The following is a 27381-nucleotide window of genomic DNA, read 5'->3' as shown; positions in this document are numbered from 1 at the left end:
GTCTGTTCAAGGCCTTCCACCTACACGTCCACCCCTATTGCACCCGACTTTCAGTACATTTTGCTGCTTGGGATGGGATTCCTTTGGCGTGCGCCACAAATTTCCGACACTCCCGCACTTCCTGCGTCTCATCCACGGTGACCGTCACTGGTGTGAACTCATGGTGACATGTATTTAGGGAATGGCGGAATCTGTACATCGATCGCAGTGTAAAAATTGAAGGAACGATTTAATCTTCACAGGCACTCGTTGCTCCTCTCAAAGGCGTTGTACCCCTGAAGATATCCCGCGAAGAAATATTACAAGCTACATCAATCAGCTACACCCCTTTTCTACACGGAATTCAAGTGTAGGGCCATGCTAGCGTCATAGAAACGACCTCATGTACAGCGCTATCTCTCGGTTTTTGGACAGTGTTAAAAAAATATTGCACTCCTACGTACAAAGAAAAACGCTTCAACAGTGAGCTGTCCTGTATCGCACGAGCTCTTCTTGTAATCGGATTCATTTTGTTTGCGTCGAGAAAATTCTTCCTGATCAGCGGAAACGATGAGATACATAAGAAGCCTCTCCGCTGATCAGCTCAGGCGGTTCTCTTTCAGTCGTCCGGGAAAGGTAAGTGTTTTGCACTCACATCATTATTGCCGTTGCTCACTACACTTAGTAATGATGAAAAACGCACCATATAGATGTCACAAAAAGTACGCTATGTAGATTACAGCCCTGCACGGGCCCGGGCCCCCGAGCCGGCCCGCGGGCTGGGCCCTGCTTATTATTGGCTGTGTGCTCCTGGCCGGGTCGGGCTCCGGCCGTCAAAATATGCCACCACCGCGGGCCGGGCCCGGGTCGACACATATGTTTTCGAGAGTCAGACTCGGCCGGGTCACGCAGCTAATTCCACACCAATGGAGGACTATTGATTCATATCATCACGCGCTTGCGTCATTCCTCTGCATACATTTGCAATGATAAACAAAGGACACTGCATTATGCGGATGATTCGACCCTCTAGAACATTCTCAAAGCCACTTCACATTGCTCCTCACAACTCACTTATTTCACAATCACGTTCGCAAAGCTTTGTGAGAGTGGTAGGGACCGGGAGAAGGCGTTTGTCGACCGCATCCTCTACCTCTGCAAAAACTTGACAGTGTAACGATAACGCCCATGCCCGTGCGTTTGGGATTTAATTTGGCCTCGTGATGTTGCGGCTTAAAGCCGCAAGAACTTGTATGCTTGTGGCCTTGTCCTCTCTTCTCATAAATTTACTTATAAATTTGTTTGATGTGCGCCAGAAACGTGTGCGCCGCGGCCTGAAATCCTACGCCGGGATCTACTCGGCCTCGGGAATACTGGGCCGGATAAAAATATGTATATATAATATATAGGTCCGGGCGCAGGTCGGGCCGGGCCATTTTTCGATGCGCAGGGGCCGGGTCGCGCCTGGATAATTCGGCCCATGGAGGGCTGTAATGTAGATCATATCGTAACGGCAGTACGATGAGGGCACTAGGGGGGATAGGACAGACGCACCTGCAGACTCTCAACGAGAGGAACTTTTATTGACAGGAACCTTTTCTATACACACAGGAGATACCGTAATGACAAACATCATTCCCCGGAAACACTCAACCCTAACAGGTTGTCAGGTGAGTAGTATACGACTTGTGTTAAACAAGCTGGGTGCGAAACTACGACCCCCCTGCCCTGAGCCCTGCGCGTATTTTTTCCTGCGCGGCGCGTGTGGGGAGGGTTGTCCGCGCGCTTATCGGCGGGGGAGGGCTGCACGTGCGCTCATCGTAGCGTATTTTTCAGCCTGGGCAGACTTCTTTGGCCGACTTCACATATTTTTCCGATACAACAGGTGAGCGGTTTACATGCAGAGACATGCAAAGAAGGGTCATACACAAAAAGTACAAGTGAAAATATATTTATTAATGCCATTCAAGTTGAGATATATTGATTAAAGCCAATAGTGCTGGGAATTGTGATGCCAATCAGGTGAAGGAGAAAAACCCAGGCGAAAAAACCTTCACCACCTGTAACAGGGCGGTGCTCGGGTGGAGGGTTGCTGTGGTGGGCGGAGCGTGACCGGAGGGCTGCGTGCGTGCTTACCCTTCACCCTGGGCTGACTTCTTTCACAATTTTCCTACTTGGGCGTCGCGTGGCCAGAGGGCTGCGTGTGCGTTTACCTTTCAGCCTGGGCCGCCGACTTTCATCATTTTTCAGTCTGGGCCGCCGACGTTCGTCATTTTTCAGCCTGGGCTGCCGACTTTCATCATTTTTCAGCCTGAGTCGACTTGAACCATATTTTTTCCAGCTACAACAGGTGTGCAGTTTACATGCAAAGGATAGCCATACACAAAAGTACAAGTGAAAATATATTTATTAAAGTCATTAGGAATTATGTTATGACTCTGCGTGAATGGGAAAAACTTAGCCAAAAAATCTGAAATAGAAGGAACACAATACAAGTGCTATTATAAAAAGTCTGAGATGTGAGAATCTGATAGGTGTAAGTAATTTCGAGCACAATAGCTAAGTTTAATATTCCTTTGTGACACAAATTGAATTTCTATTGAAGTGAATAGCACTGACATAAGGCAATAATTCGAATCAACACATAGCATTAATATAGAACCTAACCGACATCTAGGGACACAATAGCTACAACATATCAAAACGATCAACACATTTAATCAAAGAAGATATTCTTAATCAATATGATTATAAACAAAATTATAACTTGTATTATAAAAAGTCTAATATTCCTATACGTGAGAACCATCTTTGCAATAGCGGCAAGTTCTGATAGTTGTATGTAATTAACTGTGAACAGCAGAGACACTGGAAGACTATGGGACACGAAAACAAGACGAAATAAAATCTATACCACGACAAAGAAGATATTCCACTTCACCACATAGCATGCTCCTAGCCAGCAAACAGAACAAAGAACGACACGAACACAAGAGGAAATAAAATCTATACCACTACATTGTCAAACTCATCAGAAAATAGACATGTTAAAAATGAACTTTACCACATAGCACGCTCCTAGCCAACAAACAGAATACGAACGACACAAACACAAGAAGAAATAAAATATATACCACTACGAAGAAGATATTCCTAATCAAAACAACAGAGTAATCTATCATTCAGAACATCAGATGAAAAAATCAAACTCATCAGAAAATAGACATGTTAAAAATGAACTTCACCACATAGCACGCTTCTAGCCAACAACCAGATCTAATGATATCTACCCTGATTTCTTGAAGACGGGTGCCGATAGATGTATGGGGGACCACGGAACACGAACGACACGAACACAAGAAGAAATAAAATATACCACTACAAAGAAGTTATTCTTAATCAAAACAACATATTAATCTATCATTCAGAAAATCAGAAGAAAAAATCAAACTCATCAGAAAATAGATATGTTAAAAACGAACTTCACCACATAGCACGCTCCTAGCCAACAAAGAACAAAGAACGACACGAACACAAGAGGAAATAGAATCTATACCACTACGAAGAAGATATTCCTAATCAAAACAACACAGTAATCTATCATTCAGAAAATCAAACCCATCAGAAAATTAATATTCCTATACGTGAGAACCATCAATGCAATAGTGGGAATATCTGGCATAACATTTCGAGCACAATAGAGAATCTCAATTTCATATTCCAACATTACTCAACTTTTAATTTCTTATTAAGTGAACAGCATAGACGTAAGGAAAAACGAGAAACAACACAATCAACAGCTACAATTAACAGAGAGCCAAACCTGCGCACCATCCAACACATAGATAAATAATAGCTAATCAATCTATCAAAGGCGAAATAGCACAGACTTAACGCTGAAGAACAGAGGAACACGCGGCGACACGTAAACAACAGAGGAAAATAATCTATCATTGAACCATCATAAAATCGACCAATATACAATTTTCATTCTAACAAACACTACGAACCTTAATGGAGGTATCCAAGACGTAGGAAATATGCACTATTTTCACTCTTTTCCTCAAAGCCGGGAGACTGTATGTCTCTATCTATATGTCCAAAGCACTGCGCATGCTTTATAACTCAAAGGGTTGGGGCTATATTCCTTCATCCAGCAAACGGGACGCTCTAGAGGTCAGATAAGAGAGTTCAAAGGCGATATATTTTATTGTGCAGCGCAAACAGATGTCGGTATCACTCGCTGGGGTCACTATCTTTTCGCATCCTTTCCCTGAAATGGAAATCTTTCGTCAAAGTGGTTGACAAGTCGGCTAAGTTTGTAGAGATGGCGATATGTTATTGAGATGTAGAGAAAGTCCAAATTAAAAAATTGGTAGCAAACGATCGATACTCAATCAAAAGTGAAACAAATTTAATTACATCATTTTTTGTAATATCTTGCAACAGAATTTCTAATGAACCACACAGAAATATCAAATGTGAAATGCGACTCAGAGTTATGCGAGGCTTTCCAATCTTCCAATCTTTACTTATGTCAATCGAGGTGACAATTGAAACCAATACAAGACATAATAATTTCGAGCGGTAAGTTCACAACTCATAGAATATCAGTCGAATGAATACTTGAAAAAAATCAAAACAATATTCTCACGACAGGTTGAGATTATAGCATTCCTAAACCAGATAATAAAATTTTAATCAATAAAATAAACTAGATATGCTTTTAATTAAGTGTAGATGTGCACTTGAAAACAGAAGAGACAATTGCTCTACATTTGAAAAAATGGACTGATTTTGTACTCGATACATAAGTCATGGGAAGATGTGATAAAAAACTGCTTCGAAAAGGAGGAGCCGCGAAACGATTTCATTATCGCTGCATTTCAATACCTCCTAGACATGGTCGTATTTGGGAGATATGGTACAAACTACAGAACTGAGGTGCAAGAATTTATATGCCGAATCTACAATACTTATAAAATATCTGCACACAATGTCGAAGGGCCATTGGGATTGATGGCGGAGTTTTTGAGTTTGCCAACGAAGAATGAAATACACTAGACCAGATGTAATTGTATCATTGCAATGGGTATTGCATACATCAAGAAAGCAGTCGGATCAAATTATCATATACAAGCGGTCTATATCGCACGATTCATGACGGATTTGTTGAAATTACACATATCTGAGATGGAAAGTACATAAAATCTTATCACGGTGATATATTCCACTACCACGCAACACAATTATTTTCTACCAGTCTCTGCAACGATGTCGAATCAACAGAAGTTCAATATTGTCGTGCAAGGTCTGATGTATTATCACCTGTTGAAACTCAACAAACATATCAGTTGCGGTGGACCACCGGTCGATTTTCATCTAATACTATCTTGTACGCCATTCAAGAACCTTCATACACAGAAAGGAAGCATGAATAAGAGACTGTGCAAGGTTCATCGCGACAAAGTGCAAGTTGTTGAAGTAATACAAACACGGCGACAACATAGCGCCTGCGTTAATCAACGCTGGAATCAAGCGCCCAATAATCAGAATAAACTATTTAATGTCTTCGAATTCATCAATGAAGACAACAAATGAAAACTTCAGAGTTTGAACTAGAACTGTAATTTATCGAAATAAACAAGTGTAAGTGAATCAATATTGTAATCTTTGTCATCATAATGAATTCTTCGCATCACAATGAAAAACACTTTACATTTAGCATGGCTAGACTGAGAACAATGATCGCTAAGGAAACGAATATTCCACAATTTGTGTAAGAATTCTCATATGGAATGAGACCTGACCACCAAATAGGTTTTACTCGACTACACTCTGTGCAAATCCAACACCCGATGGATAGAATTGCCGGAGAAGATCGGTCATTGAAATTTAGAGACATGATAACATCGATCTATGATTACAAAAAGATCACTAATCTCATGTGAAAACTTATCATATTCATGAATTAAATTCCACAGTGCATGTATATTTCTCAATCAGTTGCACTATCCAGACTTAGTAAAAGAAGAAAAGGCCTCTTTGACAAGCAACCGATTGGAGTGCGGAACAAATAAATAAATATTTTCGTCAATGCAGCTGTCCATTGTTTGAATAGGAATAAGGAGCCGTGCAAGGCTTGCAAAGGGGCCAAGATATGACAAAACGGGAAATAAGGCAAGATAACTGATTGCGGCGGGTCGTTCTCGACAACTTTTACAATCCCACTGGGGTTCACTGCCTGGGAGATAATACGAAGCCTTCGCGAAAAGCGAATCTATTATCAGATGCCACAATGCAAACGAAAGGTTTTACGAGCACGACGTACAGGCCAAGTCTACGTTTCTAATCACGTAGTCTTCGTAACACACGTCACACAAATGTATATGAAATAATTTCCAAGTGGCAATCAGATTTTGGGAGAAGCGGATCACACAACAGCCATCAGAAGTGCTTAACCAATGTACAATGAAGATGAGCGTTATGCATAAACACAATGGAAGATATGTTATATTAATTATAATAAGCAGATCAGCGCAGGTCACACATAAACGTAGATCCAATTCACAAAATATACTAGAGATTTCCCGTAACCATACAAAAAAACTATCACATTATTTTAGTGTCATAGCATCCGGGAACTACAAATGGAAAGGCCATACTTTAATTTTATAAGTCTTTAGCTCATAACATTGTAAAACGCAAATTCCACACAAAAGATCATTTTCTTCTTTAAATTTTCAATGTCGAAACTGCACGCTATTTCTTGCCTTTTTCTAAAGATATAGATTAAAAAGTTGTGCATATACTCACACATACCATACAATATATTTGATTGTGGATTAATTGCTAAAATTTATCGATTCACATTCAGGAGAAGTGGTGACTACCACACGTCAGTAAGAGTTTAATTACAATTTGAACAGGTATTGCGATTTATGATCAGTGTTGTAGAATGTGTACTTTCACAATACGCAAGCTTAAGGTCGCTCACTTTGACGAGCACTCTTTCACAATGTCAGAGAAGTTATTCGAATGGATTGATATTTTCTGTATACACTATAACATAATGCGAATTCTTTATGTCGTGGATATTAAAAGTTACGAATATTTTTCGAACGAAAATTTACTTAAAACTCGAAGAAAGGGTCACCCGCGTCCTCGAAGACGTTTCGGCAACACGCCGGGCCGCGTTTCCCCAATGCCGTACCCGAAACCGAACGCGATTCTGCGCCCGACGCGTTAACGCGGTACCGCACGCGAGCGTGTTGCTTTTTCCGGAAACGGGTTCGTCGACGCATGTGACCCTTTCAATATGAATATATAGATAATGAAATCATATATATGATAATGAAATCGTTTCGCGGCTCCTCCTTTTCGAAGCAGTTTTTTATCACATCTTCCCATGACTTATGGTATCGAGTACAAAATCTGTCCATCTTTTCAATGTAGAGCAATTGTCTCTTCTGTTTTCAAGTGCACATCTACACTTAATTAAAAGCATATCTATGTTTATTTTATTGATTAAAATTTTATTATCTGGTTTAGAATGCTATAATCTCCACCTGTCGTATTCATTCGACTGATATTCTATGAGTTGTGAACTAACCGCTCGAAATAATTATTGTCTTGTATTGGTTTCAATTGTTCACTCGATTGACATAAGTAAGTATCTCTAAGATTGGAATGCCTCGCATAACTCTGAGTCGCATTTCACGTTTGATATTTCTGTGTGGTTCATTAGAAATTTCTGTTGCAAGATATTACAAAAATTGATGTAATTAAATTTGTTTCTCTTTTTGATTGAGTATCGTTGCTACCAATTATTAATTTGGACTTTCTCTACATCTTCAATAACAATATCGCATCTCTACAAACTTAGCCGACTTGTCAACCACTTTGACGAAAGATTTCCATTTCAGGTAAAGGATGCGAAAAGATAGTGACCCCAGGGAGTGATACCGACATCTGTTTGCGCTGCACAATAAAATATAGCGCCTTTGAACTCTCTTATCTGACCTCTAGAGCGTCCCGTTTGCTGGATGAAGGAATATAGCCCCCAACCCTTTGAGTGATAAAGCATGCGCAGTGCTTTGGACATATAGATAGAGACATACAGTCTCCTGGCTTTGAGGAAAAGAGTGAAAACAGTGCATATTTCCTACGTCTTGGATACCTCCATTAAGGTTCGTAGTGTTTGTTAGAATGAAAATTGTATATTGTTCGATTTTATGATGGTTCAATGATAGATTATTTTCCTCTGTTGTTGTTTACGTGTCGCCGCGTGTTCCTCTGTTCTTCAGCGTTAACTCTGTGCTATTTCGCCTTTGATAGATTGATTAGCTATTATTTATCTATGTGTTGGATGGTGCGCAGGTTTGGCTCTCTATTAATTGTAGCTGTTGATTGTGTTGTTTCTCGTTTTTCCTTACGTCTATGCTGTTCACTTAATAAGAAATTAAAAGTTGAGTAATGTTGGAATATGAAATTGAGATTCTCTATTGTGCTCGAAATGATATGCCAGATATTCCCACTATTGCATTGACGGTTCTCACGTATAGGAATATTAATTTTCTGATGGGTTTGATTTTCTGAATGATAGATTACTGTGTTGTTTTGATTAGGAATATCTTCTCGTAGTGGTATAGATTTTATTTCCTCTTGTGTTCGGTGTCGTTCTTTGTTCTGTTTGTTGGCTAGGAGCGTGCTATGTGGTGAAGTTCGTTTTTAACATATCTATTTTCTGATGAGTTTGATTTTTTCTTCTGATTTTCTGAATGATAGATTAGTATGTTGTTTTGATTAAGAATAACTTCTTTGTAGTGGTATATATTTTATTTCTTCTTGTGTTCGTGTCGTTCGTGTTCCGTGGTCCTCCATACATCTATCGGCACCCGTCTTCAAGAAATCAGGGTAGATATCATTAGATCTGGTTGTTGGCTAGAAGCGTGCTATGTGGTGAAGTTCATTTTTAACATGTCTATATTCTGATGAGTTTGATTTTTTCATCTGATTTTCTGAATGATAGATTACCCTGTTGTTTTGATTAGGAATATCTTCTTCGTAGTGGTATATATTTTATTTGTTCTTGTGTTCGTGTCGTTCGTATTCTGTTTGTTGGCTAGGAGCGTGCTATGTGGTGAAGTTCATTTTTAACATGTCTATTTTCTGATGAGTTTGACAATGCAGTGGTATAGATTTTATTTCTTCTTGTGTTCGTGTCGTTCTTTGTTCTGTTTGCTGGCTAGGAGCGTGCTATGTGTTGAAGTGGAATGTCTTCTGTGTCGTGGTATAGATTTTATTTCGTCTTGTTTTCGTGTCCCATAGTCTTCCAGTGTCTCTGCTGTTCACAGTTAATTACATACAACTATCAGAACTTGCCGCTATTGCAAAGATGGTTCTCACGTATAGGAATATTAGACTTTTTATAATACAAGTTATAATTTTGTTTATAATCATATTGATTAAGAATATCTTCTTTGATTAAATGTGTTGATCGTTTTGATATGTTGTAGCTATTGTGTCCCTAGATGTCGGTTAGGTTCTATATTAATGCTATGTGTTGATTCGAATTATTGCCTTATGTCTGTGCTATTCACTTCAATAGAAATTCAATTTGTGTCACAAAGGAATATTAAACTTAGCTATTGTGCTCGAAATTACTTACACCTATCAGATTCTCACATCTCAGACTTTTTATAATAGCACTTGTATTGTGTTCCTTCTATTTCAGATTTTTTGGCTAAGTTTTTCCCATTCACGCAGAGTCATAACATAATTCCTAATGACTTTAATAAATATATTTTCACTTGTACTTTTGTGTATGGCTATCCTTTGCATGTAGACTGCACACCTGTTGTAGCTGGAAAAAATATGGTTCAAGTCGACTCAGGCTGAAAAATGATGAAAGTCGGCGGCCCAGGCTGAAAAATGACGAACGTCGGCGGCCCAGGCTGAATGGCAAACGCACACGCAGCCCTCCGGCCACGCGACGCCCAAGTAGGAAAATTGTGAAAGAAGTCAGCCCAGGGTGAAGGGTAAGCACGCACGCAGCCCTCCACCCGAGCACCGCCCACCTGTCGCGGGAAGGATGTCGGCCCAAGTAGGAAAATCATGAAAGAAGTCAGCCCAGGATGAATGGTAAGCGCGCACGCAGCCCTCCGGTCACGCTCCGCCCACCACAGCAACCCTCCACCCGAGCACCGCCCTGTTACAGGTGGTGAAGGTTTTTTCGGCTGGGTTTTTCTCCTTCACCTGATTGGCATCACAATTCCCAGCACTATTGGCTTTAATAAATATATCTCAACTTGAATGGCATTAATAAATATATTTTCACTTGTACTTTTTGTGTATGACCCTTCTTTGCATGTCTCTGCATGTAAACCGCTCACCTGTTGTATCGGAAAAATATGTGAAGTCGGCCAAAGAAGTCTGCCCAGGCTGAAAAATACGCTACGGTGAGCGCACGCGCAGCCCTCCCCGCCAATAAGCGCGCGGACAACCCTCGCCACACGCGCCGCGCAGGGAAAAATACGCGCAGGGCTCAGGGCAGGGGGGTCGTAGTTTCGCACCCGGCTTGTTCAACACAAGTCGTATACTAACTCAGGTGTATTGAGTTATTGAAAATACCATATTGTTGTTAGCAGCCATGACTCAGATACTCTTTTCTCTTGTTCCCAAGAACGGAGCACTGATAGATTGGTCCTGTTCTTCCCCGCATTATCCCACTGGTGAACGCTATAGGGACTGTTCGGCAAACTGGTAGCGCCGCGATGCGGCCTCCGGAGAACGTACCGTGCGTGACAGCCGTCGGGCAGCCGTTTCTGTTTACGTGTCAAGTGAGAGCGTCCTTTTTTGCTACACTGGAACTGTTGCACCGCTAAATGAGCAACCACCTAAAAGAACAATTCACTAGGGACCAGATATTTCATTTCTCGTGATTTCTATGCTTCCAATATCATGGAGGCACTAGACTCCCATTGGCCCATAGCGTTCGTCACGCGCGTTCGACCATTGCATGAGGTGTGCAGAACATGACCAATCTATCCTATTTCTTTTGCGCTAATAGCAATATTTTCATTCATGCACACGAATTATGTAGCTGGTACTGTTAGAACAGAGCGTGAAATGCCACTCGGTGACTCTCATTTACTCCCGTGCATGTACTCCCGAAAGGGACTCATTTTGGGGGGCATTGCATTTACTCCCCAAGAGAAGTAAAATACTCTCTTTTTTTTTCTCTTAGAGCGTAGTTGGCGGAGGGGGGTGGCAGCAAACAAGCGAGGTCGACACAGATTTGTTTGTTTGCTGCTCTGAGTTAGCTCAGGCTGTGTAGTGCATAGTTCACGTCCACCAGCTGGCATGCGTCTGTCACTCTCTGGTGGTCCAAGTACAGTACTTGTTTATTCATATTCCTCTCACGGTGTACTATGTGGACGTAGTGGACGTAGCATGAAGAATATTTCGGGAGGGGACCTATGGGGATCTTACATGGGGGAGGAGGATCTCACCTTCATTTCTCTCTCCGAAATGCACTACCAAAAGTAATATTTCGGGCGAAGGCTTCTTAACCCTAACTCCCTAACCCCCCCCTCTGGGTACGCCACAGAGGTATGCCCTTGGCTGGTTTTGTGCCGATAAGCATCCGTCATTGCGGCACAAAAAATGTACATACGAAAGCAGGTATGGGCAATCGACGTATCTCTTTAGTCCTTGGTACGAAAATTAAACATCGTACACAGCTCTCCGGTTATGTGAAGCACTCAATGCAAGCTTTTCCGGTAACCAATGACAGTCGTAAAAAGAGCTTCCATTAAAAAATATGTCGGATGAGCGTTTGATTTTTTTTTCTTCTTTTCTCACCTGGACATTCACCAGTATACGTTATGTACTGGAGTTTTATTAGAACCCGCGAACAAACATTACGAACGAAACATTACACATGGCATTCAAATGGCAAACTTAAACGGCTTACATGGCAAACTTACATGGTATTCAACTCGTACACTCTGTTGAGCACAAAGATTCCGAATTTATTAACCAATTCCCGGCGTGTCTGACTTGTTTCTTGTGTCTTCTCTCCACCTGCCCACCTCTTTATAGAGCTGATAGCCGCATTTGTATTGTGGAGCACATATGGCAGCGCAAAGAAAACATTTCGTTACATTTCGTTATGTACGCAAACTGACAGTTCGCTTGATGATACCCTAATACACATTGAGCTTTGACACATCTGAATACACAGTCAATGAACTGTGCTGCATATGTATTCGTGTGTTCTCATGCACACAATCCGGACACAAAGCCACCAATCACCTACGCAGTGCATTTTCAGTTGTGCGGAGCTCCAAGATTAGGTGAAGTATTTTAATGCAAGGCCGAAATGGGCTGCCGCAACAGTCAATAGTTACATTACGCACATGTGTTTCACATTTTACGATTTTTTTTTTGGCATATAACGAGACAGAATCAAATGTGTACTGCGCTTACTACAAAATAACTTTTTAATCTCTTTATGACCCCAGAGAAACACAAGAGAGGAAGGATGACGAGTGTGCAGTCGTTCCTGGTCGGAATATGTGAGTTGTTGCTTTCAACGCTGGAATTAATAAAGTATCCTGAGGATGATGACATTTTGTTTCTACAGGCGTTGCGATACAGACTTCCGTAGCATATGAATACAGCTACATTGACCAGTTGCGTATGGCACGCACGCAGGCAGACGGAGGTGAGATGAACTTCAACTAAAGAACAACAGTGCCTGCCAAATCCACACAATTAGATTTTCGCTTGTATTTGTCAGCATTCTAGCTATAGACTCTCATGAACACGCAATGTGTCGCTCAGACAAAAAAGAAAGGGAAAAAAATCATCCAACTACATTTTTCCTATAGCGTTTTCAGAATGGAAATAGGTCTTAGCCCTTTGGTTGCGTATGAACCTGTAACTTAGCTCTTTAGCTCTTTATATTGTACAAAAATCGCATACAGGCCCACAACTCCCATCAGCATCACTTCTGCGAATTGGGGGGGGGGGGATTTAAAGTTCCCGTCTTAAATACACGACTTCTTCCCTTTCATAATATATCATTTATGAACCCCGCTGGATGATTAAGCACTGAAGATTTCAATGTCAATAGTGCACTACGCGCCTTTACGAATTTTCGAAAGAACTAATAAATGTTGATAGTTTCGAACTCTCGAAGATCAGGTGACGTCACCGTGAACTCTGGAGTTTCTCTCCCAGCAACGGAACAAGCACTTTATCAGTCCGCGTTCAGCGCCCTACGTTGAAACCCTTCCAGCAGCCAGTGACGTGACAACACTAGTAAGATGACGCAAAGTAACCCTTGCGGAACAAATTACCCGGACGGGTGGCATATTGGAGGCATTGTGTCGTACGGCTTGGGACAAAAGTTTACGGAACACGGTACATGCGTATTTCTTCATCGGAGAACTCCCGTGCTAGATATCGGGAAGAGGTCGAATAAGAAACGGATGACCGGCTGTGCTATCAATCTCTCAGTATGTGTGTCCACTCTTGGTTGCTGATAGGGTATTACTCCAAGGGAAAAAAGCGACACCCCAGTGTTCCGTAAACTTTTGTCCCAAGCTGTACCTGCCTCGAGGATCAGTTGGTAACGCGTCCGCCTACTCATCTCGGGGTCGCGGGTTGTATCAAAGAGGAGAACGTCAGCAAATTGGTGACAGGGTACAAGTTCTTTTAACACGTCGTGTTCCGCGAGGGACTTTAAATACGGTGTGCCGTCTGCTGAACTTTCGGAGCACGTTGAAGAACCCTCAGTTGGGAAAAATTAATCCACGGACCGACCTCAGTATAAAGGCTCATCATCATGTAGTTGTCTCGGGACGTAAGGCAACGAATTATGACGTCACAGTTCCCAAAATCTGAATTATTTTGTGATACTTGTCGTCACATGGAGTAGTTGGGGAGAATACAATGCGATTACTCGAATTCGGTAGGATTATGAAAACATGTTTCATTTTTCCTTAATGGCGTTGTGAATGGCGCTGTTAGACATTCATAAGCGTGGTTCGTTACATCACGCTTATTACATGGTGCTTTTGCATGTGAGTGTTTTGAGTAAACGTGAATTATTTTTCAACATGTCATAGCTTGCGTGTTCATGCACTTTGAGCGTCAGATGAGCGAGGGCCTCACCTACTCCCTCTGCTCTAAAACTTATTGAATTGTGGGTTCACACGGATGTCATGTTTCCATCTATCACGCATAACTTGGGACCAAGTGTCTCAGATCCCGTTACTAATGTATAACAAAAAGATAAATTCCAACCATAGTACGTATTTGTGCGCAGGTAACGCGACAGAAATCTGTCATCTTCCCAAGGCTGAAGGACCCTGTAACGGACACTTCCCAGTGTATTACTTTGACGCGCATCAAGGTCAATGCATTGAGTTCATCTACGGCGGTTGCTATGGAAACCTCAATAACTTCGACACGTACTACGAATGTAGGAAGACTTGCGCAGGTGAGTTATTCAGTCATTATGAGCACTTCATGCGTAGCTCGTAGGCTTAGTTACTGTTATACATTTCGTCCCAATGTTATACGAGTGGCTCTTGTCCTGGTTTCGTGAACTCGCGAACACATGGCATAAAAACGTGACATTTGCAATACACGGTGTTCAAAGAGTAGTTTACTGTGATTTGTGCGTTCGCTGTGATGTTGATATATTTTCCTGCCACAAACTCGACACAAATGCGTCGTTTTTGGCAAGAAATTAGTAGTTCCAAAAAACTCACAGGGGCACCGTCATCTCATTAACTGCTACATCGATTTTTAGGCATAATACCTTCCAAAAACAGTAAGCCATAGAGTAGCTGGCGTATATTTTCGCAAATTACTGGTCGGGTCTGCAAATTTCTGGTCACATCTGCATCACAAAAAGTAAAACGTAACGGGAACAGACGCTGCGAAAAATAGCACAACCCATTGCTATCGCCACTAAGATAAGCCACCGCACGGCAACTCAGTCTGGTTGGGTTCGTTTATTCGACTCGGGGGACTCGGGTGTCGAGAGAGTCGAATCCTGGTGGTCGCAAATACCCCGTCGTGGACGTCATCCCCGTCCACGAGAAGGGGATCGTGACGTCATCCCCGTGGTAATGACTCCGCTTCTGAAATTCGCGGATTCAACACTAGACCTTTTCGATGTGGGTCGCAGGTGTCGATGACTCTCACACGCCACGACTCCGGCTCCCAGGTAGAGCGAGTTGAATAAATAAGCGCAAGCTCTGAACAACACGGTGGTGCGCCAAACAGTACACGTGGAACAAGAACGACGAGAAGGGGACAAGCGCACTTTCACAACTATATACCTATACACATATCTCTAACTACCGTCAATTACTCATGCCTCTTACTCTTAATTACATTCGACTACTTCAATTTCCGCTGTCTCGGTGAGGCTTAACCATCTCACACACGGAGACATAGACACATACGTGAAGCTTTTTCCATTTGGACACTCCTAAGGCTAACACACAAAAAAAAACGCAAAAGAAAAGAACAACCGTGCCACCTACGACACCCTTAAGGAATGCAAGCTCTTCTTCTGATAGAGCGATAGACGCTTGACTGATACACGTCTTATCTTCGGCCTTCGCTTGTCCTCTTCTCGTCGTTCTTGTCCCATGTGTACTGTTTGTGGTGCTACCATGTTGCTTAGTACGTACGAACTAGTCCAACTTGCTGTTCTCGAGAGTTCACAAGCTCTGGCTCGTTCTGGCTGTCGTCAAGGCTACTGGAGCCTTCACCCAGACAGCACTGTGCATTCTGTGCCTGCTCAAACCGTGGATTCACGCGAGACAGTTTCCTGCCGGCAGCAAGTCAGAAGGTTATCTCAGATTAACATGATCACTACGGTGTCTGAGTATTAGGGAGCCAGAGAATTGTCCGCACCCACAGCTCATTATCGCCTGTCAGTCATGCAGATATCAATCAGATATCAGGCACTTGGTGTCAGCTACACCAAAGGAATCAGGCGATTGGCTTATCTTTTCGGAAACGTCGCCGTCAAAATTCTACGTCTCCTTAAACTGCCTACTGACATGAGTCGGTTTACCGACGCCCGTGATTTATTGTGCTGTTTCTGTTTTTGGGCTTGCATCTCGTTTGTGTCTGAGTTTTTTTTTGTTTTTTTTTTCATGCGGTACGTATACCTTCTCCACTCCCCATTCAACTGTTATACGTAAAGTACATGGCCGTTTGGTGTGTGTACCATTTATGTGTCATGTTTCAGCTCGGGCCTTGTTCTTCTATCCATTAAGCTTAGCGGCGGAGCAGAGCGCCGCCGCCCAACGCTGTCACATTCAATATGCTCGCCCGTACGTCCCTGTTTCCGAGCTGTCCTTCTAGCGTACTCCTGAAGATTTTTATGGCGCCAAGAGAACAGGATGCCTCCGCTCCAGAGACCAGAAAGTAGAGACGAGACGAAAAGCGCCAGTCACGTGGCACCAGGGAGCGTTCCCTGAGCGTCAGAAAAGTGACTCGTGTAAATACACGGTAACAATTACCGAATCTGAGGCACGAATCAGAAGCAGCGATAGAGTACGATAAAGAACGTTTGTGATAAGAGACCCAACTCGAGTGTACTTAGAAGCTTCACAAAGATGAAGATGATTTCGGAAAGATGATTCATTTGTAAGGCATTTGACGTCACACAACTGGTGGCGGAACAACATTTAGATAAAGGAAGCATGATGACTTAAAGATGTGACATAATCGTTAAGAGTCCGCCGATTTCGACGTGATTTGGGCGGCAGCAGCAATGGAAGCCACAGGAAATCTGCCTTTCGAGTCGACTGACTGAACCATCAGCCGTCTATGCTCACGTATGAGGAGAGAGGCGGTACCCGAGACGGGGAGAGAGAGGGACGACACAACAAGAATTCTCGAAAGCTTGTCAGCGCCCTGTCACTTCTTTCGATGCTCACGTACCTGAGGAGTGACAATAGGGACCAAGCGACCTTTCTCTGTCAAATAGTCAAATGATCAAGTAGTTTGCATGAAGTTTTGACCATCGCCAGCGTCGCCGTTTGGAGCAACGCTACCGCTTGAAATCTGCCCGTAGTCAGCTGATACATTCGGGACAATTGTGGTATCTGGCTTTTTCGTCAATTTTTGTATTTCCTACTGTCATCTTCAGGTTTTCCCACCCAGTTTAATCCAAATGTCTTTCAAATTAATTCGCGCGTCATCTTATTTAATCCATGTGACATCTGAAATAATACAGGTGCTATTAAATTTCACTTGGGTGCCATCCTCTATGGTGTTTTCTAAGTACCTTAAATGTAGCGGAGACGTTACTTGTAGCATGATCACTTGCCCCGTGTTGTGTTCCTACTAGCTCGCGTGGCTCAGTGGTTAGCGTGCTGGCCGTGTCACGTCGAGACTGGGGTCTCAAATCCCGCTGCCGGCTGTCCTTTTCCTCACTTTCAGACATATGTCGAGACACAGTTTCCTTAGAAGTCGGCCCAGGAGGCACATTCCCCCAGGTCCTCAGTCGTGACGTTGTCCACATCTGTGAGGCCACGTTGTGCGTCTTTCACCACCACCCTGTTGTGTTCTTACGCAGAGTGTCAGAGCCTGCGCACTACGTTATTCATTCTGTATTCTGTTATCAGGCTCAGGTTAGCCTAATCCCTTTTAAAGCAGGCATACCAACGGCATGATGTCAATGGCGCAAACAAGACATCAAATCGTCTCATCGAAGTCGTTTTACCGAATGAAACGCGGTTAGGCTTCTGAACACAGAACGAAGAACGTTCCCGGTCAACACACTATTGCAAATTCGACGCACAAAAAAAGAAAAAAAAAACGTTGGATATCAACAAAGCGAATGTTCAATCGACGATGAAAGCGAACGAGAAATCATTATGCCAAATGTTACACGGGCCCATATTTTGTGTTCTACAGAATAAGAGTGTTCGTTTCAAATATCGGCGACTTTCGTCCTGAGACATTTGCTTCCACCTACCTCTCAGAGTCTCTGTATTCTATACTTTTAGAGATCATAACAATATTATTTCACAGAGTGAGCGAGTACTTCGAACATTATCCTTCAATGACACTCTTATGTGTACCTGAAGAGCCAAAAGAAAATGAAAGACGAAACACCGCGCTAAGCTTTCGTATGCAGATAGAGTTTAGTATCTTTTAAGTCCCTTGTAAAGACCGCGAAGCAGCTGGTGTTATGAGCACTACAGATGTGGACGGAAGCAGAGAAGGGAGTAGCAATAGAGTGGGACGCAGGGCGGTTAGACCGTGTCTCGAGCCGGATTCTGGGGCAATCTTTCTTATCTTCTGGAGCTACTAATTGTGAGTGGATGCTGTGTGCACGTTGGTCTTGCATCTTTTTGTATTTGTTTACGTTCTTGAATTGACTGGTACCTCCGCCTCACCCGATATTGATGTGAACCATAACCTATATGAAGTAAGCTCCAGAAAGCTCGTGCCTGTAGACGATCGGAGCCCACCTCGTATGATCGCCCCTCCAGAAAGTAAGCAACGTAGCAGAGTAGCGATCACACTACGTAGACATAATACACTTGGGCCCTATTTTTCTCTCACGAAACACCTGTGCTGTTAGCTCTGGGAATCCATTGCACGTACTAAGTGACCAGGAACCGTCGGCGCATAAAACAGTAGAAGCACATAGTAGATTATTACGTAAATCAGAGGTTCGAAAGATAAGAACCTAAAGAGGAATAAACAGCAGTAAACTGTGTTCATAATTTTGAAATGTGTACCACTAGCAATTATCTATCATTGCTGAATATGTATGAAGTTGTGTTGTCAATTGTATTGTGAATATATACAGGGTGTCCCAGGAAACGTGTCATTGAATTATAATAAAAAAAACTACACCACCTAGAGTCATGCGGTCAATGGCATTTGTTCTTACTGGGTTTTTGCCACCTCCTCATGTGAATGTCGTGTAACGTAAGTTTAATTATGTGAGTTTTTGCGAGCTTAAGTCGGAAATTTGCCGAGTAAAGGTCACGTTTTTACCCCACCAATGTGAAGAGCGTGTCTAATTTAGTTAAATTAATGATAGTTGACAGTGATACTCACGAGCTATCCCATCGGAAAAAATAGCCGAACATCATGCTCTACGGAGGTCGCACAGAATAGCGCACGATGAATTTTTCAGCGCAATCTTTGTCAGTCCGACGAAAGGAGGTTGGAAACCCAGCCCTCCCCGACATCGCAGAAAGAGATAAAACAGGCACGGCTTATCACGTTCGTCTTTCGCTGGGATAATGCTTTCCCTCTCCCAATTTTAGGAACTGTTACTTTTTCTACTATCACTCTGTGGGCTGGCTTCGGAACCTCCTTTCGTCGCACTGAAAGCGATTGCGCTCAAAAAGTGATCGCGTGCTATGGTCCGGTGCTCCGAAAAGCATGATATTCGGCTATTTTTTCCGATGGGATAGCTCGTGAGTATCACTGTGAATTATCGTGAATTTGAGTGAATTCGGCACGCTCTTCATTTTGGTGGGGTAAAAAAGTGGCCTTTACTTGGCAAATTTCCGAGTTAAGTTCGCAAATATTTACATAATTAAACTTGGAGTACATGACATTCACATGAGGAGGTGGCAAAAACCTAATAAGAACAAGTGCTGTTGACTGCATGATTCTAGGTGGCGTAGTTTTTTTATTATAATTCAATGACACGTTTTCTGGGACACCCTGTATGCCAATATGCATCGTTATGATGAGGGTGTGCACACAGGACAAGGCGACATTGCCGTTTGTTACCTAAAGCCGGATAAAGGACCATGCAAAGGATACGTCCCGAGGTCTTACTACGATCCCGAAACGAAAAGCTGCAAGAGATTCATCTACGGTGGTTGCCATGGAAACGGGAACAACTTCGATACGCAGGATGGCTGCATGAAGGCATGCGCGAGTAAGTGACTGTGGTGGTGTGTGCACATGCGTGTACATATCTTGGGGCGCCTTCGTCGCCACATCTTAGCTTCGCAAGCTGGCGTTTGCTCCTCAGCACTATGCGCCAGAGTCGTCCAATGCCCATGGTGCAAGTAAAACGAAAGCAAAGATCGCTCATTTCTAGTGGCTCAATTCCCGCAATCGCAAAGAATCGTCGAGTTACACGATAGAGCGTGCCGTCGCCAGCCTCTGAGCCGCAAGAGAGCGTGAAGAGAATGAAGCAATCTGTACTACATTGTCTCTTATTCGCGATCTCTAAAGCTTCGCGAAAATAGTGCATGGTAGAAATAAATCCAGGTTCAGACTGATGTTGAAGTTGAGACAACTTGTCAGGATATGTCACGATACATGGCCTGGTTGTGTACTGGTTTAATATTAATACAGAATAGAGAAATCTAATACAATTAACTGAAAATGTTTTTGTCACCATGCATTTTTCGTACCTCTTTCTCACATGGTAGCTACGGTATCCCGGTAGTCAAAATCCCGTGATTGCGGTATATTTTTGCATCAGCGATGCCTTCCTTAGGACAACAAGATGTATTTCCAACGCGAGCGCAGTGCACGCAACTCATTTTCGTCGTTCAGCCTTCTCTCCCAACGGCAACGATCATAAGTGGAGGGGCTGGCAGGGAACCGCTCTTTAGTGCTCGCTTCGCGAAGCGAAATACGTGACTCGCCTGGCTGCTTCAGGTTAGGGAAGTCAACGTACATTTGCGAATCTGCGACGTGGCCTGCATGAACGCCCCTGAGAATTTAACGATCCCCACTCTGTGCCGGCCAAGTCAGAGCAAAAGCGAACTTGCAAAGCTATGAAACTGTGACCAACGCGCCCTCTCTGATTCAATTGCAATGCAACAACTTTGTATGCAGGGTGATCTAGCAAAACCGTCAGGGAAGTGCGACATCCTCGTAAACTCGTGGTACATGAATCCGCACTGCTGTCTTCGCTTCCAATCGTCCTAAACTTGAATCACAGTTCCGCTCGTCCTTGCGCTCGCTCTCCGGCAGGTCACATCGGTGACGTAACAGCTCACGCCAAGCACGTCTGCCGAGAAGATTCCGCCACCTTTCGGTGTTTGCAAATGAGCGCCATATTAGGTGTCGCGTGGGTCAGAATAGACCGCGCGCAGTTCAAATTCGTTTCGCTTCGCCGCACATCCGCGAAGCGCCACCACCTGGCTAAGCACTACTGCTGCATAAGGACATAAGAAGCTGATAGCTCACCTTGCATTCAAAATGGCATTGCACGCTCTCCTGATGTGTTATGAACATTCTGTGACATGCTGAATGTGGATAGATCGTAAACAGATAACTGTATTGCACACATATTGTGATGCTTTTGCAGAAGAGATACCATATATCTGTCGTCAACCAAAGCAGCCAGGACCCTGCTTAGCCTACTTTGTGAGGTACTACTATGACTCCGTCGAAGGTATCTGCAAGGAATTTATCTATCAAGGTTGTGAAGGAAACAGCAACAATTTTAAGACGATTGAGCAGTGCAACGTTACTTGCAGTGGTGAGTAAAAGATTTGTCTCCTACACAAGTACGTCATCGTTTCACTCCATGATCTCATTTCCCCTTTTATAGAATGAGATTTGTTCGCTTTTCCGGTCCGTGCTTTGAGTGATAGCTTATATTACCAACAACTCTCCATATCCGTACGTAACGTTGTGAGGGCACGTGACAATGACCACGTCAGAGAAATTGATCCTCAGTGATGGGTCCATAAACATACCACATTTAAACGTGTTTCAGACAATGCCCTCTCTATGGCCTTTGTTCTATGCTGCGTCTTACTGAGACATATCAACCTGCTGATTTTACAGTACAGTCGATGGGCAACAATGCTGTATTTTGTCCCCACACGTGATCGGCAGTCGTGAAGCAACTTGCTTATCTTACTTATCTAGTTTGAATTTCTGTCTGTCGATATCAATGACATTAATTTATGCAGGTATATCTGTACAGCATGAGACTCTGCGCCGTTCCAACATACTACGACCTCGCGTTGCTATCCCACCTAGTCACCCGCCTAAACTCCGACCACAGTGTTAGTCCTGGAAGAAAGCATGATGATGGCTCATAATTGCTTTTCAGTAAAGGTTCATAGCTGGTACAGTGAAGGAGGCAGTAATAAGAACCACACAATCGCCCAAAAGTGAAGAACCCAGGAATGGGCTCGCACGTATGACAGATTCAGATGCAGATGCGGTGGTCCCACAGTCATCATTTTCTGTGCTGTTCTTGCGATTTGTAATATGTAAACACCTGGTAGAAAGGCCAGTCTTCATCTCCATATGTATGAGAGCGCCCCGCACTTCCACAGTCGCAGACGATGCAACCTCGCAATGTTATGCAAAACGAAAAAAAGAAATAATAAGTGAACCACACGAGGATGTTTCCGATGTAAAACAAATTTATACCCACGTCTTATTACGTTCAGATGCACTACATGGCAGCTACTTTGTACCTGGTCCTAATAACGTGCTTGTAGGCATAACAAGTGCTGACACATAAAACTACTCAGCGTATGTCGAAGATTCCTCGAATGGTAGCTCCTCGCAGGTTGATTCATGAATGACGTTAGTCTTATGTGACGTCAGTGCTGCCTAGTATGTTAAAATCGTCCTTTTGGGTCCTACCATATCCGAAGCGCCCCCAACATTGTTCTGTTTTGTAGTTATCATACATGACGGAAAGACTGGCAGTCAATGTCTGGTAACAGTTCCCAACTTCTATGCATCTGGACTTGAAATCTTACTCTGTATTTGCTTTTTTTTCTACCGCCTCGCTACACAACTGCGATTATGGATGTCGCGACAGTCTGCCAATTTTTTGACGTATGCAGAAATCTCAGCATACGTCACAGTGTTTAACTTTCTTCACAAAGGGTGTCTCATCAACGGAAGTTGCTCTGTTCGAACACGCAACATTGTTGATCAGTAAACGGACACACTAGGCCCAGTCGACCTCTGGATCACGAACCCCCCTCCCCCAAAGGCAGTGTTAACAAATGCTGGCGCATACAGTGCTACCAAACGCTAATGCAACCCCTTCCCCCAAAGTCATCGTTAAAGGAGTTGTGACAGGTCATCCCAGGTTATCAGAGATAAACGTCAATATAGTTCTTTGCACCTATGTGAACCGTATATGAGGCGTACATCCCCTGAAAGAGAGCAGGTAACTACAAGTTCACTAATTACCTGAAATTGATTAATTAACTCTTTAGGTAGCGAATATCGGGCAAAAGTGCGATTACGAAACGGGAGACCATACTCGTTGAAATCCACTGCGTCTTTTAAAAATCCAGAAAAGAGGGCCAACTCTGAAATATCCGTCACTGGATGGACCTTTTTTCAGCATGGCCTATGCGCATCCCATGACCTTGAGGCGCCGGAGAGGATTATCTCCGTCTTCACTAGATGGCGCACTACGGGGAAGACACAAGTCGGGACCAGTGGGGAGACCGCACGAATGGCGCGACCTTGTCGGCCCCACTCCGGACCGGTTTTGGTCCTTTGTGCTATCCACGTGGATTTCTTTTGACTCGCGCCGAGCGCGGTTCATTGGAGAGCCGCTAGAATACGACGCGTATGTGAAAAAGGTCAATTTGGGCACGGCAATGAACCGAAACCGAAAAGCGGATACTCATCTGGGTCTGAAAGCAGTTTATATCGTCAGCTAAGCGGCACCTACTCCAATCATCTCCATCGCTCAATCACGTGGCCCTCTGACGTGAAATGAAAGATGTACTCAACGCGTTCCCGGTCGCTGCGGTTTCGCTTTCGGCTCATTTTATTCATTCAGAGAGCGCTGCAGCGCCGTGAGGCATTACAGCAGAGGAGTGAGGTAGTACAATACTAGTGATGCTACTTGCATCATCCTCAGCAGGTCGAACACACAATATTACAAAAACAAAACAAAAAGAAACAAAAAGGAATAACAAAAAAATTAACACTAAGAATCAGTGAATAAGAGACCTAATCTTAACCATAAATAATGATTTATTTACAGTATTGACAGCTTCTTGGGGCAGAGAATTCCACTCTGGGATGCTAGAACAAAAGAAGGATTGCCTTAAAACACTAGTTCAAAAACGAGTCCAACAGATACATCCTGGACGATGCATACACAGGTGGCAGAAGGAATCCATCCTTATTTAGACCAGTGTCTCCGCTATGAATATCGTACAGCAATTTCAACCGATTATATCGCCTTCTATTTTTTAAGTTGACCCACCCTAAGTCAGCAATAAGTTCATGAGAGCGGATAAGAAAAGAATAATTACCCGACACGAACCTCGCTGCCATATTCTGCACTCCCTGAATCCTTTTCTGTAAATATTCCTGCTGGGAATCCCACACCACCGAAGCATATTCCAATATCGGGAGAACGTATGATTTGAAAACAGTTTCCTTTAAATTACGCGGCGCTCGCTTAAAGTTGCGTCTAAGGAAAAACAAAGTACGACTTGCCCTGGACACAACCTGATTAATGTGACCCTCCCAGTGCAAGTTAGACTGGAATAAAACACCCAAGTATTTGTATTCATCTGTTAGCGCGAGACGAACAGATCCTATTACATAAGGATGTGTTCTTATGCGACTAGTGCGGTTAAAATAGAGAACTTTACATATACTAGTATTTAGGGTCATGCCCCATGTAGCACACCAGGCAGCAATAGCGTCAGGGTCCCTCTGAAGTATGAGAACATCGTTCGGTCCTGACACCTTACGATACACAACGCAGTCATCTGCGAATAATCGGATGTTCGACTGAATATTCGTTGTAATGTCGTTAACGTATATTAAAAAGAGCAAGGGCCCTAAAACGGAACCTTGAGGAACACCCGAGGCCACGAAGGATGGACAAGAATTAGCACAATTAACGGCAACACGATGTGTCCTATTCGTCATGTAATCTGATAACCACCTGAAGACAATTGGATCTGATCTGAGCATTTGCAGCTTGTAACATAGCAAACTATGGGGCACGGAACCAAACGCCTTCCGAAAATCAAGAAAAGCACAATCAGTTTGGATACCCTCATCCCATGCCAAGGCTATATCATTGTGAAAGGAAATCAGCTGAGTTATTTGCATATCAAAATTCGGGTATGGATATTTTAACGCGAGGATTTCAGAAGTTCTTAAACGTGAAATGGCTCGCAACTAGGGTAATCTTTCAATCTGCTATATCGCTTTTGCAGGAAACCACTAATTAAAAAATTAGTTAATGAATTCGAGTTAACTAGTCATCGTGTAGATGCACACTTGTTTTTCGAGAATATGTGCGCGTGGCCGAAGAACTAAACGGCAAAAACGACATCTAATCTGCTCTCATAGCCTTTTTATAAAGAAATCTGTAATGGGTAAAAAAAAAATCCCTGAAAACTGAAACACAGTGTGAAACCGTGAAGAAATGCACTTTTGACTGTGTACCGAGGCAAGATGACACGTGGTCATGAACAATGAAGCTGTCGACGTCGTAGATTGATTTGGTAGAGAACGAAGATTTGATGACGTCTGTAAGGGCCAGGGAGGAGCTCGTGGGTACGCCATGTGCATGACTAATCATCATGAGTCCGTCCAATAACAGAACTGTGCGTTGTTTTCACGGCGAAAAATTACTAACAAAGTGCAATACAATGTACTCCAGCCGTATCTGCCGCGCACTGCGCTGCACGCAGCAGCATGCCTATTCCCGTGGTTTATTAAGAAAGTCAAAGATTTAGAATATTTCGGACGATTTTATGTCAAAGAGGGCGTCACTCGCATAATTATTTTTGCATGCGCACTGCGTTGTATTAATGCTATAGAAACACATTTGTTATCTAAAATCATCACATCATCAAGGGAAGTACGAGCGCATCCTTACAGGCGATTGTTCAAGGCATGCGAGATCTCTCTATTTGAGGTATACCGCAGCTCCTAGTCATGATAACCATTCATTAGGCTAAAAAATGTCACTGTCTCAGAACTTATACAAAAAAAAAAAAAAAAACGAGGCGCCTTATATCTTTTGACCTGTTGTCTCGGTGAGAATGCGTTCCCTCACGGTATATTGGTCAAGACCCCGCACAGCATTTTACTTGGGAAAGTAAAGTTTCCCGAAGATTAGGGTAAAATGAGTTGCTTTTTGCGAAGTAGGCGTAATCAGATCTTTCTCCGTATCAGGGTAAGTCAGTCCCTTCGAGACAGGCATTTTCAAAGCAAAAAGGGCTCAGACAACTTCTGCTCGCCCGTGCACATTGCACATACGACGTGCAACCTACACTTCAAATCTAACAAAAACATGTTACTGATGTATAAGTCAAAGATGCGTTATTATTAGTGCGCATTTGTGCGAAGCGTCCCTTGCGGCTGCTCCTTATCTTCCGTCAATCCCGGGTGCGAACCAGGCGGATGAAACTGAATTGGCAGCCGGATAGCTGAGGTGAGCTGAGGTTCATGAAGAAATATACCGGGCGTTTCAGGAAGGTCCCCCTGCCGTAAATAGGTGGTGCCAATCTCATTTTTCATTCTATTTCATTTATTCATTCTGTTTTCATTCTATGCTATTTTCTCATTAATTTGTTTTACAATGAATAGCAGTCAACAAAGAACAGCTCGCCATGCTGTTTTTTAGACTAGCAGACGATTTTTTTTCAACCACTAGTACTTAAAATGACTTTGGGCAGAAATATTCCCTGGAATTTTTTTTTCATATACTGCTTTACAGTTTCCCGCCATGATGGACATCACCTTCACGTCCCTTTAAATTGATATTCTAATCGTCCATTTTAACAGCTTCGAGTACACATTTGAAATGGTCAGCAAACCATGTTATCGACAGCGGTATTATGAGAGCGCAAATTGTGTAGTTTTTTATTGCAGTGTGAAAAAATATGAAGTAGAAAGAGCTGTTTTTAGGTCTCAGCAAGCTAAATACTTTATTCTCTTTCTTGCAGGCTGACGAGGCGAAAGAAAAAGCTCTTGTAATAAAAGTCGAAATGACTTTTTTTTTCCTTCTCTTCACGCGCACCACGTCATGGGAGCACGCAACACGAGATTAGATGACTACTAACAGTGTTTCTAATTCCGAAACTTAGTAACATACTGTCGCTATTGTGGTGCCAGCACACAACGTAAGGTACTTTCTATGTGGACGCATGCGCTGTCCCACATATCGAGCGTCATGGAACCGCTGGTCGTACCAGTGCGACCGGCGTTGATCTTCCAACGTCCCGCTCCAGGAAGGGGGAGTCCATTGACTGCACGGGACGCTTCTACGCATTGTAAAAAAAGGGTCCAAAGCCAGGACGTAAAGGGCGGGAGATAATGGGCAGCCTTGGCGGACACCTCGCTGGACGGGGAAGCAAGAGGACTGCAATCCTGCTACACACATCTGGCTGCGGT

The 27381-nt window shown here is 43.2% G+C and overlaps 1 protein-coding gene across 1 annotated transcript; it reads left to right on the top strand.

Annotated features, from left to right (window-relative positions):
- Window positions 1–592: 592 nt before the first annotated feature.
- On the top strand, window positions 593–26938 carry LOC135376681 (BPTI/Kunitz domain-containing protein-like). Its single transcript, XM_064609177.1, has 7 exons — window positions 593–615; window positions 12507–12560; window positions 12629–12709; window positions 14318–14491; window positions 19760–19936; window positions 21326–21499; window positions 26934–26938. Exons 2-7 carry the CDS (start codon window positions 12527–12529, stop codon window positions 26936–26938), a joined length of 645 nt encoding a protein of 214 aa, XP_064465247.1. The 5' UTR covers window positions 593–615; window positions 12507–12526.
- Window positions 26939–27381: the final 443 nt, after the last annotated feature.

This window comes from Ornithodoros turicata, unplaced genomic scaffold, assembly GCF_037126465.1.
Source record: "Ornithodoros turicata isolate Travis unplaced genomic scaffold, ASM3712646v1 ctg00001212.1, whole genome shotgun sequence".
Classification (NCBI taxonomy): domain Eukaryota; kingdom Metazoa; phylum Arthropoda; class Arachnida; order Ixodida; family Argasidae; genus Ornithodoros; species Ornithodoros turicata.
The sequence above is the reverse complement of the archived record's forward strand: the minus strand, read 5'-3'. Positions and strand labels throughout refer to the sequence as shown.

What these genes read in the sequence shown, in the direction of transcription:
- LOC135376681 (XM_064609177.1), top strand. Translation starts at nt 12,527, where the DNA reads ATGACGAGTGTGCAGTCGTTCCTGGTCGGAATAT. An exon ending in ACGCACGCAGGCAGACGGAG is followed by an intron (nt 12,710 to 14,317) that starts GTGAGATGAACT and finishes ATTTGTGCGCAG; the next exon opens with GTAACGCGACAGAAATCTGT. An exon ending in CTGCATGAAGGCATGCGCGA is followed by an intron (nt 19,937 to 21,325) that starts GTAAGTGACTGT and finishes ATGCTTTTGCAG; the next exon opens with AAGAGATACCATATATCTGT.